The sequence below is a fragment of the Strix aluco genome, chromosome 4, assembly GCF_031877795.1.
Source record: "Strix aluco isolate bStrAlu1 chromosome 4, bStrAlu1.hap1, whole genome shotgun sequence".
Lineage (NCBI taxonomy): Eukaryota > Metazoa > Chordata > Aves > Strigiformes > Strigidae > Strix > Strix aluco.
The window spans coordinates 93620428-93633020 of NC_133934.1; the positions used below are offsets into that span (position 1 = coordinate 93620428).

General features: G+C 46.6%; 1 protein-coding gene across 4 annotated transcripts in view; it reads right to left on the bottom strand.

Annotated features, from left to right (window-relative positions):
- Positions 1–468: 468 nt before the first annotated feature.
- The window catches only part of SUSD6 (sushi domain containing 6), an 86599-nt gene continuing 74474 nt past the window's right edge, over positions 469–12593 (bottom strand). For all 4 annotated transcript variants that reach the window (XM_074824344.1, XM_074824346.1, XM_074824347.1 and 1 more), the window contains 4 exons: positions 11971–12168; positions 9921–10059; positions 8274–8695; positions 469–6436 (listed from right to left, as the gene is read on the bottom strand). In XM_074824344.1, the coding sequence (XP_074680445.1) occupies positions 6411–6436; positions 8274–8695; positions 9921–10059; positions 11971–12168 (785 nt within the window). In that variant the 3' untranslated portion in view covers positions 469–6410. The remainder of the gene's footprint in view (positions 6437–8273; positions 8696–9920; positions 10060–11970; positions 12169–12593) is intronic.

Consider the following 12593-nt stretch of genomic DNA (forward strand, 5'->3'; position numbering starts at 1 on the left):
ATGCACACACAGTGCTATAGAAAATAAAGGCAAACAAATCCCTTGCCCAGCCTCGTGCAGCAAGCCTGCGCATTAGACCAGGAGACTCCTCAGGCAGGCTGAGGAGCATCTGCTCAAAACAACTGCTGTGAGCATCAGCCAAGACAAGCCAAGCCAAGCGATCCTGGTGGCACTCGAGTGTTCACAAGCCCTCCCAGAACAGACTTGCACCAACCTGGCCCAACTTCTCACGCAGTTATATGCAGGCACACCGAGGGTGGCCTTTGCTTCGGAGAGTGGAGGGTATTTTTTGAAACAGATGATTCTTCAAAGGCTGCACCAACCCCATACCTCGCTCCCCAAGCCACTTGAACATCCCTAGCTTTAGCTTCATCCTGATCTTCACATGGAAGGCACTGCACTAATGATCTGCTCTATTTCCAGTCTGCAAGGCCCAAGCAGTTAAAAAAATACACAAGAGCTTATAGCTTCACTTCAAAAGAAATTTTTTTTTAATTTAGAAATGCAGTTATATACATAGAACAATTAAATTAAACTTTGTACAAATATTAAAATACTATCTTCACACCCACTGCAATGTACAGGATACCAGAAAATATATATAAAGCAAAATAAAACCAACTGAGTGACATCCTGCACAGCATCGATTATGGTTTTGTTTTTAAATCCCACATATATATGGAGTACCATTCTGCAAATAATTCCATAGTGGTGCAATTCAAATAAAAAGAAAACACAAAGGAAAGAAGGAAAGATTAATGCACAAAGGCAATCAAGCTCCCCTTGGATTTGCATCAACAACTACCAGCAGTCTACCCATCATATCACAGGACTTCTGCTTCACAGACAACTTCACCTTCTTTTCTTTTGGAAGGAAGAAAATTTGAGAATTGGAACTAAACCACTTTCCAGCACAACTCAGTTGCCTCTGTCCTTGCTCATTTGAGGACAGAAGCAAAAGCAGAGCTTACAGAAAGCATATGCAGAGCATCATTGGAACCATTCTGGTGGGTACACATATCCATAAATCATCTGCAGAAGGTCAAGTCTGGAAGCAGTGCTGAACACAGGGCCCTGAAGAGAACTGTGGGAAGTGGCATGCTCTGTCCTGGTGTGGAAGGGCAGGAGGCAGGATGAAGGATTGGAAAAAGACTTATTTCCTGTATAAAAATACACCTTAAAATGAAGCCTGCTCTAGGAAACCTCTCCGCACTTTCAAAGCGTATCATAGAGAATAAATGTATTCTAATACAGTTCTTCTGCAAACAAAGGTTTTCGGAAAGAGCAGGTTCAATCTGCAGTTCCCTGGTAAGGACTGAAGGGTGAGGATGGGGTGGGGCAGGATGTGCAAAATGGATGAGATTTATTGCATTTATATACAGAAACCAGAAAGTGAAATTGATTTAATTAGTTATCTGGATAGAGTAATAAGGCAAGTTTTTGTTTTTTTTAAGCAACTGCTATCAGAACAGTAAAACCAGGTTTTGCAAATACGTTCTAAAAAGGTCAGCATGGAAATCTCCAACCAGTTGTATGTTAATATTTTTTTACACAGCAAGCCTGCTGGTATCTGCTAAGTCATCTAAACAAAGCACAAGCTTCCTTACAACCCGGTCATGAACACATTAGCTCATTAGCCTGCAGCATACCCGTTTTCAGTCACAGCTCTTCCTTACCCCCTTTCCTTGTGTTCCCTTTTCTGTGCTGCAACTGACTTAACCATCCCAGATTATTTCCAACAGCTGAGCCTGCTGCTCTCTTAGCCCCACTCCTCAGTATTGACCCAAGACATCCACCTCTGGGAGCATCTTAGGATGCTTCCTCCCAACACACATGGAACAGGTTTCTTCCTCACACACCTGACCTCTCCATGTGCTGAAAGGCCAAATAAACCCTCCAGATGTGTTAACGATTCATCACAGCAGAGTTGAAGGAGAAATTCAAGGGGAGATGTCCAAGGGGTGAACAAGCAGCATGCTTGTCTGAGTAAGCATCCTTCTACACAGCAAGTTCCCTGGTGTTAAGAAAAAGGATAAAAATGCATTAAGCTCTTCTCCCTCCCGAACTCATGAAGTTTTAACTCAGCAACAACTCCACAGGCTCACATGCTGCAGCACGTCTTTCCTCCTGACTTATTTACATCTTCTGCAGCTCATGATGGGGACACGCAAGCTATTTATAACCAGAACACACAAAACCATCTCTCTTGCCAATGCTGCCAACCCCCTTCAAGGTGGCAGGAGGCTCTGACACAATCCAAGCTGGCTCATCGTTTGAGCTGAGCTTCACAGTGCAGATCCTGACAGGAGACTGCCCTGCTTCCCCATCGGTTACTGTCAGCTTCGCTTTCTGGATCTCTCAGGCTGGTCAAGTCCTGCAACACTTCGGCTGTAAACACTGCAGTAGGTTGCACTTTATTTTCTTAAAAAACTATGCAACTGAAGGGGAGCAAGGAGGCTTTTCTATTGCACATAATATTCTGAGTTACTGAAATGCCCTTTTTTTTAACCTATCAGACTCCAAAAATAACAGAAACCTTTAAGATAAGTGCTATTTTTATTTTTCCAATGTAATTAAATCATTTTAATGTTCTTGAATATCACAGGAGCCAACATGTATGACAGAGCATTAGATGATTATGTCAGGAGTGTTAAATAAGAAAAAAATGCTTCCCTTTGAATTCTTTTGCCTGACATAGGTGGGAACAAAGGTAAGGAGGCTGTGGCCCCATCAGGAAGAAAAAAAATAAAAAAAATTTACTGTGTTACATCTTGCAAGGCTGAGCTGCTGTGCTCCCCATCTACCACGCTGAGATCCAGGCTGCACCAACCTATGGCAACAGCCAAAGAGGACACACTCTTTGCTCAGAGGTAATGAACGGTCCCAAGACAGAGCAGAGCTCACAACTGAGGGATCTTTAAGCTTCAGCCCTTGCTCCCATAAGTAAAGACAGGACTGTGCAATTTAGTTTTTCCTAAATCCCTGCCCAAAATATTTCCCGATCCTTTAGCCTCTGTAGAATTAAAAAAAAAAAACCACAAATGATTAACAATCACCTGATATGATAGTCAGTAGAGTGAGGCCTTGCTCCCCCTCCCTCTTGAAAAAAATTGTCAAGCAGACCATCTCTCAGGTTCCTCCCCAGCCATTCTACCTCATTTTGTATGAAAATAAACTCTAGAGCTGAGGACATGGGCAAGAGGAATGTGATGCCCCCGAACAGTTTCCCATGTTCTGGCTTTCACAGGTCCTTGGGGCCCGTTCCCACAAGTGCTACTGCAGGGGACAGGCTCTTCTACAAGCGCTGGAAGCACCAGCTGGGGTTACCAGCCAGCACAGCAGAGACTGGCCTGGGAGCTGCTGGTTTACCCTCAGCAAGCCAACAGAAGCTGCCTGTTTATGCCTGATCACAAGATCTACGCTTGCATATTTCCCTCCACCTCCACATTTCCCCCCACTCCTCAGTAAAGCCATTTCCCACAATTTCTATAAATGAAACAAAATTAAAGCACTCCTTCTTCTGTGTAGCCTGCTTCCTTCTCTTCCCCACCCAAATTGAATTTTCTCTCCCAAACTGGCTTGCTTTACAATAAGCAGAGAGAGGAGGCAGGGCCACACAGTACGTGCTTTCTGCTGGCAGAGCAGGCGCTCATCCAGGGCAAGGTCAGGCCTTGGGATCAGCTTCCAGCTTTGTTAGGGGATTCTCCCATCAGCCTGGTGCTAACACTGAGTCAAAGGACTGTCCCTTGCAGGAAGGCAGCATGTACCTGACTGCTACACCGTGACTGCTGAGGGTCAGTTTGAGTAGACAGGACCTGAAATGCATAAAGAGCAACTCCTCCTGTTCAGAGCTGGTTAGGCAGCAGGAAGGAAGTCATGTATTCTTCCCTCCACACTCCCTCACCACTACACTCGCTTGATCCCTCTGTCTGCCCTGATAAACCAGTGAATGAGACAACTTGCTCAAGCTTAGACTATTTTCAAGGTAAGAGTTAAAAACTAAATACAAACGTTCCCACGCTTATGTTCTAAAATTCCAATAGCGGATGTGTAAACAACATTTGCCCTCTCCAGTGCTTGAAGCTGAGATGCCACAGCCCACTGTAAAACAACATGGGATTTTCACCATCCAAACTGAACAAAAAAATACCCAAACCAGCACAGGATTTATCAAATCCTGGTGTTAATGCAAGGTCACATGAGCAATAGGGAAGGAATTTTAAAATACTGTATTTTTAAATTAATAACATCCCTCTAAAACAAGGATAGGGAAAATAGGATTCCTCCATCCACAGGCACGCGCTGTCCCAGGTGTCCTGGGATTTAAGAGCTCATCAGGAACAGAAGCAGCAGGTACATGGCTGGATACTCTGGCCAAGCCCCATTTCCAGGAACCGGAGCTAAGCCACAGTGATGTTATATATAAAGGTGTTGTGTCACTTCTACCACGTGCTGTGAGAGTATGTTCCTGGAGCAACAAGGATAAGGACGGCAAGGATCATAAACCAAAAGCAAAGCAGCGAAGACAGCATCCCTATTTACCTGTACATTACCACACAATGTGTAAGGCCATGACATTTTGCTCCTTCAACTCAAACATTTAGCAGCTTCTCACAGGGCAAACACTTCCCTGGTTACTTCAAGACAGTTATGACAAGGTACATGCAATCTAAGCAGCCAACTCTTCTTGCTGAAACCAGTCCCACGGAACAGTGTCCAGACCTCCCTGGTGAAGAACCTTACAACCAGCACAACGCTTTTGTGATTGGATCACCCACCCCAGACGAATGTGGCTTCCTGCAAAAAGAGCAACCTGTTAACAGCAACCAGGATATTCTGACCTGCTGTAGATAACTGAGGGGTGGGGGCAGAGGTATGCATATTTTTGGATCTTCTTCTCCCTGCTACCAGAACTTGAAACAATCTTCAAAACATAGGTTCAGGAATAAGCCAGGGTATCCTCTGGCACTGCTGTCACTGTAGCCAACTTCCCTCGCAGCAACAGGCAACTGCATTGTATTTAGAGAGACTTTAGAAATGCTGCTGGCCCCCCACCCAAGGAAGCAGCCCTTCTCTGCAGGCCCACTGAAGCCCATGAGGATAAAACAGCACTCTTGCTGAATGAAGCTAGGAAGACACACTAGCCTCTAAGATGGCAGCTACCCAGGATTCAAGTACCAAGGTACCTAGTGTGGCTGGAGGGGTAATTCTGGATCGCACCAATGGCACTAGGCATTCACCACCTACGGGCATTTTTATTCTTGATATTTCCAAACACCTGGACCACTTCCAGATTGCATCTCAAAAGTGTTACCTCTGCCTGAAGATCTGACCAAAGGAACCCAAGCTTTAGTGCAGAAGCACCTCAACTGAAAAAGCTTTGAGACACACAGCTCCTTTAGAAGAACAGGGCCACAAATTTGGTTCCAGTCCTGATGCCTCAGTGAATGGGGCTAACTCATAGTTAACGCAGGGTTGGTTAACTGAAAATCACATCCTCCAAGCTTTCTGAACTCTGCTAACCACTGGCCATTCTCCAAGGATCTTCTACAACCTAACATCAGGAGCGGCTCTGGCGCCAAACCAAAGCTGAAAGGGTTGTTTCATTGGCAGTACAGTCCCAGCTTCTGGAAACACAGCATAATCAAGTGGGCTGCATGGGTAGAGAAGCCTGGAGGAGACAAAAGTGATTTTCAGGAATGGACTCCTGCAGAGATGGTTTTTGAGAAGGGGGCAGAGGGCATTCCCACACATCGGACTTAGCTTTCAGCGCTCTAGCAATTCTCAGTGAACTGTTACTGCACAGCTAAGCTGTCACACAGCCCATCTCATCGGAGGCGCTTCTAGACATCACAAGCTGTCCCTGAACTGGGAATCCCTCCCAAGCCCAGCTTCAGTCCCAGCGAGGCGTTTCGTCCTGCCCTATCACAAAGAGGATGCCGGAAGAAGAGCCTATATAACATATATATGTATATATAAACTGTCTGCACCCAGGGAGCAAGTGGTTTCAGCCCCTGCTCTCTGGGCAGCAGCAGGGCTAGAGAGGCTGATAAGCTGCAACAAGCCGGTGTGAGGAGGAGAAAGGCACAAGAAAAGAGCAGCTCTTCAGAGACTGCTGTCAAACATCTGGCTGGGGAAGAGGAGAAGAGAGCTCAAATCCACTCTGTTCCTTGAGCCCCTGATGCTGATGGAATGGGGAAGCCAGCGCTGCACCAACTCCACTGGTGCATCCAGGAGGCAACCTGGCAACATCCTTTGGATCTTCAGCTGAGGGCGTCTCTGCTTGGAGGTATCCAGGGCACAGCTTGCGAAGACGGGGAAGGCTGCACAGAGTGCTTCTGTCCCGAAGGCAGGGGGAGGGGAGAAGGAAGAAATCCATGAGGGAGAAGGCTAGACAAACACAGCAGGCCTCACGCTTCCTTCAGTAAGGGAATATCTGAATGGTGAGGAGAGGAAAAAAAAGAAAAAGTAGTGAAACTTCTGCAGTTCAACACACACCAGAAAAACTACTGTTGAAAGCAAGACAGGCTCCCGCTTCCATAACGTGATAATGCAGTGGTGTTCCTGTCATCACAACACAGCAGAAGAGACCTCTGGAGGACTCTGCTCCAACCTGCCCCTGCGAGTGGGACCACTGCCAACTCTAGCCTTGAAAATCTCCAAGGACAGAGACTCCACCAACCTCTCTGGCTGCTCATCTTGTCCTGCACTAATCTCCTAGCACAAAATATTGTCTTAATGCCCAATGTGAATCTGCCAAGTTGCAGCTCGTGGCCATTGCCCCATGTTATGTCACCTGGCTGAGAAGAATTTGGCTCCAAAGACTTTTCAACTCCCTGTAAAGTAATTGTAGTCAATTGTTGGCTTGGCCCTCAGCTGCTTCTTCACCAGATTAAAGCAGCCCCAGCTCCCTCAGTTGCTCCCCACAAGCCCCTGGCTATCCTGGCAGGCCTCCAACAGAGCCCATCCAGTTTCTCCACATCTCTCTTGAACTGGGGGGTCCCACAAGAAGATACAGCATTCCCAGTAAAGCCTCACCAATGTTGTTTAGGGGAAGGTAATAACTCCCCTTAAGAATGACAGTTTCCTCCTTTCCCATGACCTCACCAATCTTTTAGTTCCTCAAAATGTTGAAGACATGTTTCTTACTGTGACAGGGCTGGTTGCAAATACAAGGATCCCACTTGCCCTTATCTAACTTAAAGAAACGCAGCCTCCTCCCGTAGCTGCCGTTTCCTCACCTCTGAGCCATAAGCACAAGCTTTATGGTCTCCTCCTGTCAGGGGCAATGTGCTACTGTACAACAAGCCTTAGAGGCAATACATGTTTCCAGGCAGTGATAAAAATGACACAGTGCAGAGGCAACATCCTCAAATTTCTACACTGCAGACATCTTTTTAAGCTTCACTTTTGGATTTCTGCTGTTTACGCACTTGGGGTTTAATGCCCATCTCAGAACATGTTGCCATTTCCGCCCTTTAGCAGAAATGCCCCTTAACTGTTTTTACTGCAAGGGTTCTGGGTGGCATTACTACAGCTGTAGGGCTTGACACCATGGAAAGGAGAAGTTCTGCCCTGAGCTACCAACAAGCCAGCTATGCTTCTTGCCTAAGACAAAGCAGCCTCTGCAGAAGCAACCTTAAGCTGCAGCTTCACATCCACTCAGGCTTTGTAAAGCCACTCCTTCAGGGCAGAAGAGAAGTGAGGAACACAAGCTGCACTGACTGTTTAACAGACCTGCCCCTCTGCCCTGTACAGTAAGCTGAAGCACATCCCTTTTGGGTCTTCTCGCATGCCAAGGCTGCGGCACTGTAGGCACTGTGGCAGTAAGCTGCTTACCAAAACAGTCTAAAAAATGAAGAAGCCCAAACATCACAAAGGGTTTGCATTCCAAGCATATCCTCCCGCTCACACCAACTTGTTTTCCACAAACACAGCTACTTTAATGTATTTGCACTATGATGCTGGAGGCTGGCATTTCGCTGCAAATCCTTTGTTAAGACAACAACAGTGAGCAGCAGAACCCAACATCCTTTCCAGACTGCCCTAGACTCCCAGTCTGAGTGCGCTGCGTACTTCAGAAGAAGGTATTCAATTCTGCTTGCACATCTAAGTTGTGAAACATGCCATGCAGACTGGGACACCTCTTCTCAAAAGTCCCTCAGTGCCTGACATACACAGGGGCACTCCTTGCCATCCTCATCCTAGGCAGTTAACTGCAGAACCTACTGTTACAAGGGTCTTGTTCAGTGCTCCTTGCCCAAGTCACGTACCATCTGTGTATTCCTCAGAGGAAGTGAGTGATAAAAGGCTCTGTATGTCACTGCTTTCTGAATCTTGGACCTCTTTGTGTACAGGCCTACTGCTAGCCATGCCAGCTACCCAGGAAGAGGTAGCAGCCTGATGCACAAGAACAGTTTCAGAGCGCTGAGAGCCACTAGCTTCACACAGTCCAGAACGTCCGGGGGCTTCATCTTCTCTGTCAAAGCTATTGTGAGCCCCTTGGTCCTGCTGCTGCATCTCTCTGGCTCCGTTCTGCCCAGCTCCTTCCGAGAGCACGATCTGCACTCGGGAGTCCGAGGGTGGAATGTAGTTCCCTGTGCTGCCATACACCGCTTCTTCATAGGATGGCAAGGCCACTTGGACACCATCCACCATGATAGAGACCTGATCTCCAGACACACCTTGGTCTCGCCTCAAAAAAGGAAAGAAAGAGGGAGGAGAAAAAAAGAAAAAAATAAATCAAGTTGAGCATTTATATTTTCATATATATGTTACCAAGAACTCCAGTAACCTCCCAGAGCAGAACTCTAACGCTCACCATTGACTTATTTAGGGGAGAACAGACAGAAACATGAATGGTGGCTTAACAAGGTCAAGCAAGCACAGCCTTGCAGCCCTACTGTGAACTGCCATAAACATGAGCAGGGGCTGTAATTCACACTGCCCGATGGATTTAGCAGCAAGAGCTGAAAAGGTTACAATGCTTCCGACCTCACCTGCCTCCATAGCTAAATCTGACAAAGATCATGACTCAGAGCTCTCTGCTGTCACAGCTGGCAGATAAAAAAGAGCTCTGACCACCGCTGATTTCAGCTTGTTCCACTGCTATATTCTGCAACACCCAGCACTGCCTGTTCTGCCACCTTTGCTGCTGGCAAGATAACCTCTGTCGGGGTGGGGCAGACAGCTCTTAAATTGGCACAGTGTGATCTGAATCACCTAGGCTCATGAGTCACGAGTCCTGAGACTGAATTTTCCTTTTCCAGTGGTTTGGACTTCTTCTGAAAAGGGCAGACTCCAGGGCCCCACATCTCAACCTCCCCACTGCTGGACAGCCATGTCTCTGCTCTTATTTAAGGAGTACTAGTAGCTGGTGTGGAAGAAAGAGTCCACAGTGACTGTTGACCTCAGCTGGCAGCAGTGTTATGGCTGGGTCCCTCCTCTCACCCACAAACCCAGGACAGGGAGGTTCTTCTGCCACAGCAGGGAACAACAGCAGATTTGCATGTGTATCTGATCTGCTGCACTGCCTGAATTCATGTCCATAGCATCTCAGACCGGGGGAGATGCATATATATACACCTAGACACATACTTTGGCAGCTACCCAAGGCTAGAAGAGGCAGGAGACTGATCTGTAGCCAGGCTAGTAGGGAACATAACTTTTCACATTCAAAGCCAAGTCAAAAGAGCAAGGAAACCACTCATCAGGTGGCACGTTAGAATGGAGACTGCAGCTGGGTATGGCAGACCACCATTTCAGAGTCCTGCTGGGCCATGGGGCAGAGGTGCCACTGAGGTGGTTAAAACAGGAGCAGAGAAGAGAGGAGGTAAGTTACTCCAAAATGAAGGCCTAAACCAAGTACCACAAAGCAACTAAGATGCTCCTGAGCCCCTGAAAATCCCAGCTATACTTACCTGCTATGATGGAACGACTTCAGCTTTGGCTGCAGCAAAACAAACAGCACAACTAAGAGCAGAATCAGGGCGACAGAGCTTGCTGTGGAGGCTACTATGGACAGCGTGGGTACTCCAATTGTTGGAGGAGAGTCCTTTTCTACAAAATCAAGAAGAGCACAAGGTAAAGCGATCCACTCCCTTAAATCACTGTCGTAGGGAAGGAAAAACATCCACATTGCCTGCTCTCAGGAGTTATGCTTGGGTGCACATATGGGGAGCCCCAGTTTTCCCATACAGCCAAGGCACACCCACTATCTCTTATAGAGAAGAGTTCAGAGCTCAAGCTGACACCTCTCCACCAGCTGTAAAGGGAACCTAAAATAAAACATGCACATACAAGGGTCCTTTGGAAAACACAAGGCAAACAGAAAAGCAGCGCCAGCAAGCCACGGAAACTGATAGATGGTGGTAAGGGTTATGCTATATATAGATTTGGCTGAGCAAAAACTAAAAAATGTGCTGATGTCACTAGCAAGGACAATAATTGTCTAGCACAATAAGCAGGATATTTTAGGCCAAACAATAGGAGAAGTTCCACATAATGGGTTTTCTTGGCTAATGGAACAGCCTCCCAAAGGAAGGGGTGGAAGTCACCTGGCTGGGTGTATTTAAGACACAGCAAGTATTCAGTTTCTTTCTCACACAAACATCTGCCAGGGAACAGAGGGGTTGTTGCTTCAGGATGCTGAGTTTTCAGTGTTAGATACATGTGCCCTGTTCACATTACGCATTCCTCAGCTGTGCCATGTGACTGTACAGGAGTCATTGTGGCTTTTGAGGTCCCATACTTTTGATAAAGCCACTGATTCTTCAGGAAGCTAACGAAATCTGAGGGATTTCTGCTCATCACAACATGATCTCTTCAGTTCTGATGTAGGACAAGGGCCACCATGCCAGAATGCCACCCAGGGAGCACTATCTGCAATAGCACAGCTTTGTTCTCCAGCCTGGGTGCAGCAAGAAGAAGGGGGACCATTATGGAATGGAAGCTTATGCTGAATTTAAAAAGCCTCTTCTGGATCCAGTTGCTGGCAGGTAAACACCCAGATCCCTTCCTTATACATCACAGGAAAGGGCTGCTGGAGTGGCTGTGACAGACACTGAGAAGACAGTGTCTTTGGGACAGGACAGGATGTTCCAGAGATCACAGGTATGCGATGAGCTCCGTTAAGCATAACATTTTGCTTTATGGATTACGAGACTTAATTTCAGAGTGTACATCTTGCCGACTCAGGATGACTGAGCAGTAAGGCTCTATCAACAAGCCAAACTCAAATCGGGGAGGGACTTCTCCCTTTATTTAGTACACATGCTTTAAAACCAGAAGAGCTGTAGGCAAAGTAAGAGCTGTATGACAAACATTTTCCTGCAACTCTTTTTACTTTCCTGCTTTAATGGAGGAATTCCTGTTCAGCTGGGAGAGACCCACAAAACAAAAACTGTCCACTTCCATTTGGAGAATCAGAAATCATTTGTCAGCAATGTCCTTTCCTGCCAGTACAGTGAAAAGCAGCACCATCGAGCTCTTTGCCACAGGACGCCAACAGTTACTTAACCTGTTGGCAAGGAAGATGGGCTCTACGTACTGACACATACAGGTGCTCATGTGGACAGACGGGTACACCACTGAGGGACAGGTACTGTCAAACCCATCAGGAGCAAAACCAGACAGCATGGAAAATGCTTCAGTTAGGGCCTCCCCCACCTCTGGGATGGCAGCTGTCAAAATAAGAGGCTCCACATAAGTAACAAGTTGCCTCCTTTATACTCCTTTCCATGGGTTGTCTCCTTGCGTGAGAGACCCCGAGCCTGTATCTGATGGGCTGTTACAGAAGAGATGTTTTTAATAAAGAGCTGTGATTGTGAGCCGCATTTATGAAATTACTGGAGCAATGAGAGGCAGCTGTATGGACTTCCTCAGCATACACTGACTCAGTGTTTAAGGATAATCTGAAAAGCTAATGCAAGGGCAATTTTGACTGTCCCACTGTAGTCCAGGAGCACTCACCCGGGCTGAGCCTGCAGCTGACTTCCATGGCTGGGTTCCACTCTCCATTCTTGCAGGTCAAGTATTTATAATCTCCTTTCAGCATGTAGCCTTCGACACACAGATACTCTATGACACTACCTGAAGTCAGAGGGTTGTTGCAAGGGCTAGGGTGGCATTTATAGCCTCCATTCTCAGGCTGTGGTGGCTGGGGACAATCTGGAAAAGAGAGAAAACATCATGGAGAATGTGTCAGAGGAAGACATCTGTTGCACAATAGGTAAGGCACATAGGCAGACTTCCACCTACGAACACCCACTGAATTAAGAAACTACCAAAACCGAGAAGAAAGACTGTTACACAATGGCAGAGAACACTGCTCGGTTTCACCTCTGGTAAGTCTTCTGTGATTGCTAAATACCGCTTGTTATCCTAGTAGTACAATCTAGTTGGCAGATATCAAACTGGTGATATTTTTGAACAGTGACACAACAGAGATTCCCCAAGAGAGAGGCCCAGAAAATCCTTGGTGCTATTTTTTCCACACAGCTGTTTCACTAGAGATTGGGGTAACCTAACAACCAGACTATTCCATTAGCCTGACATGGAAAAAGCATGAAACCTCCTACAGAAACAAATGAAGA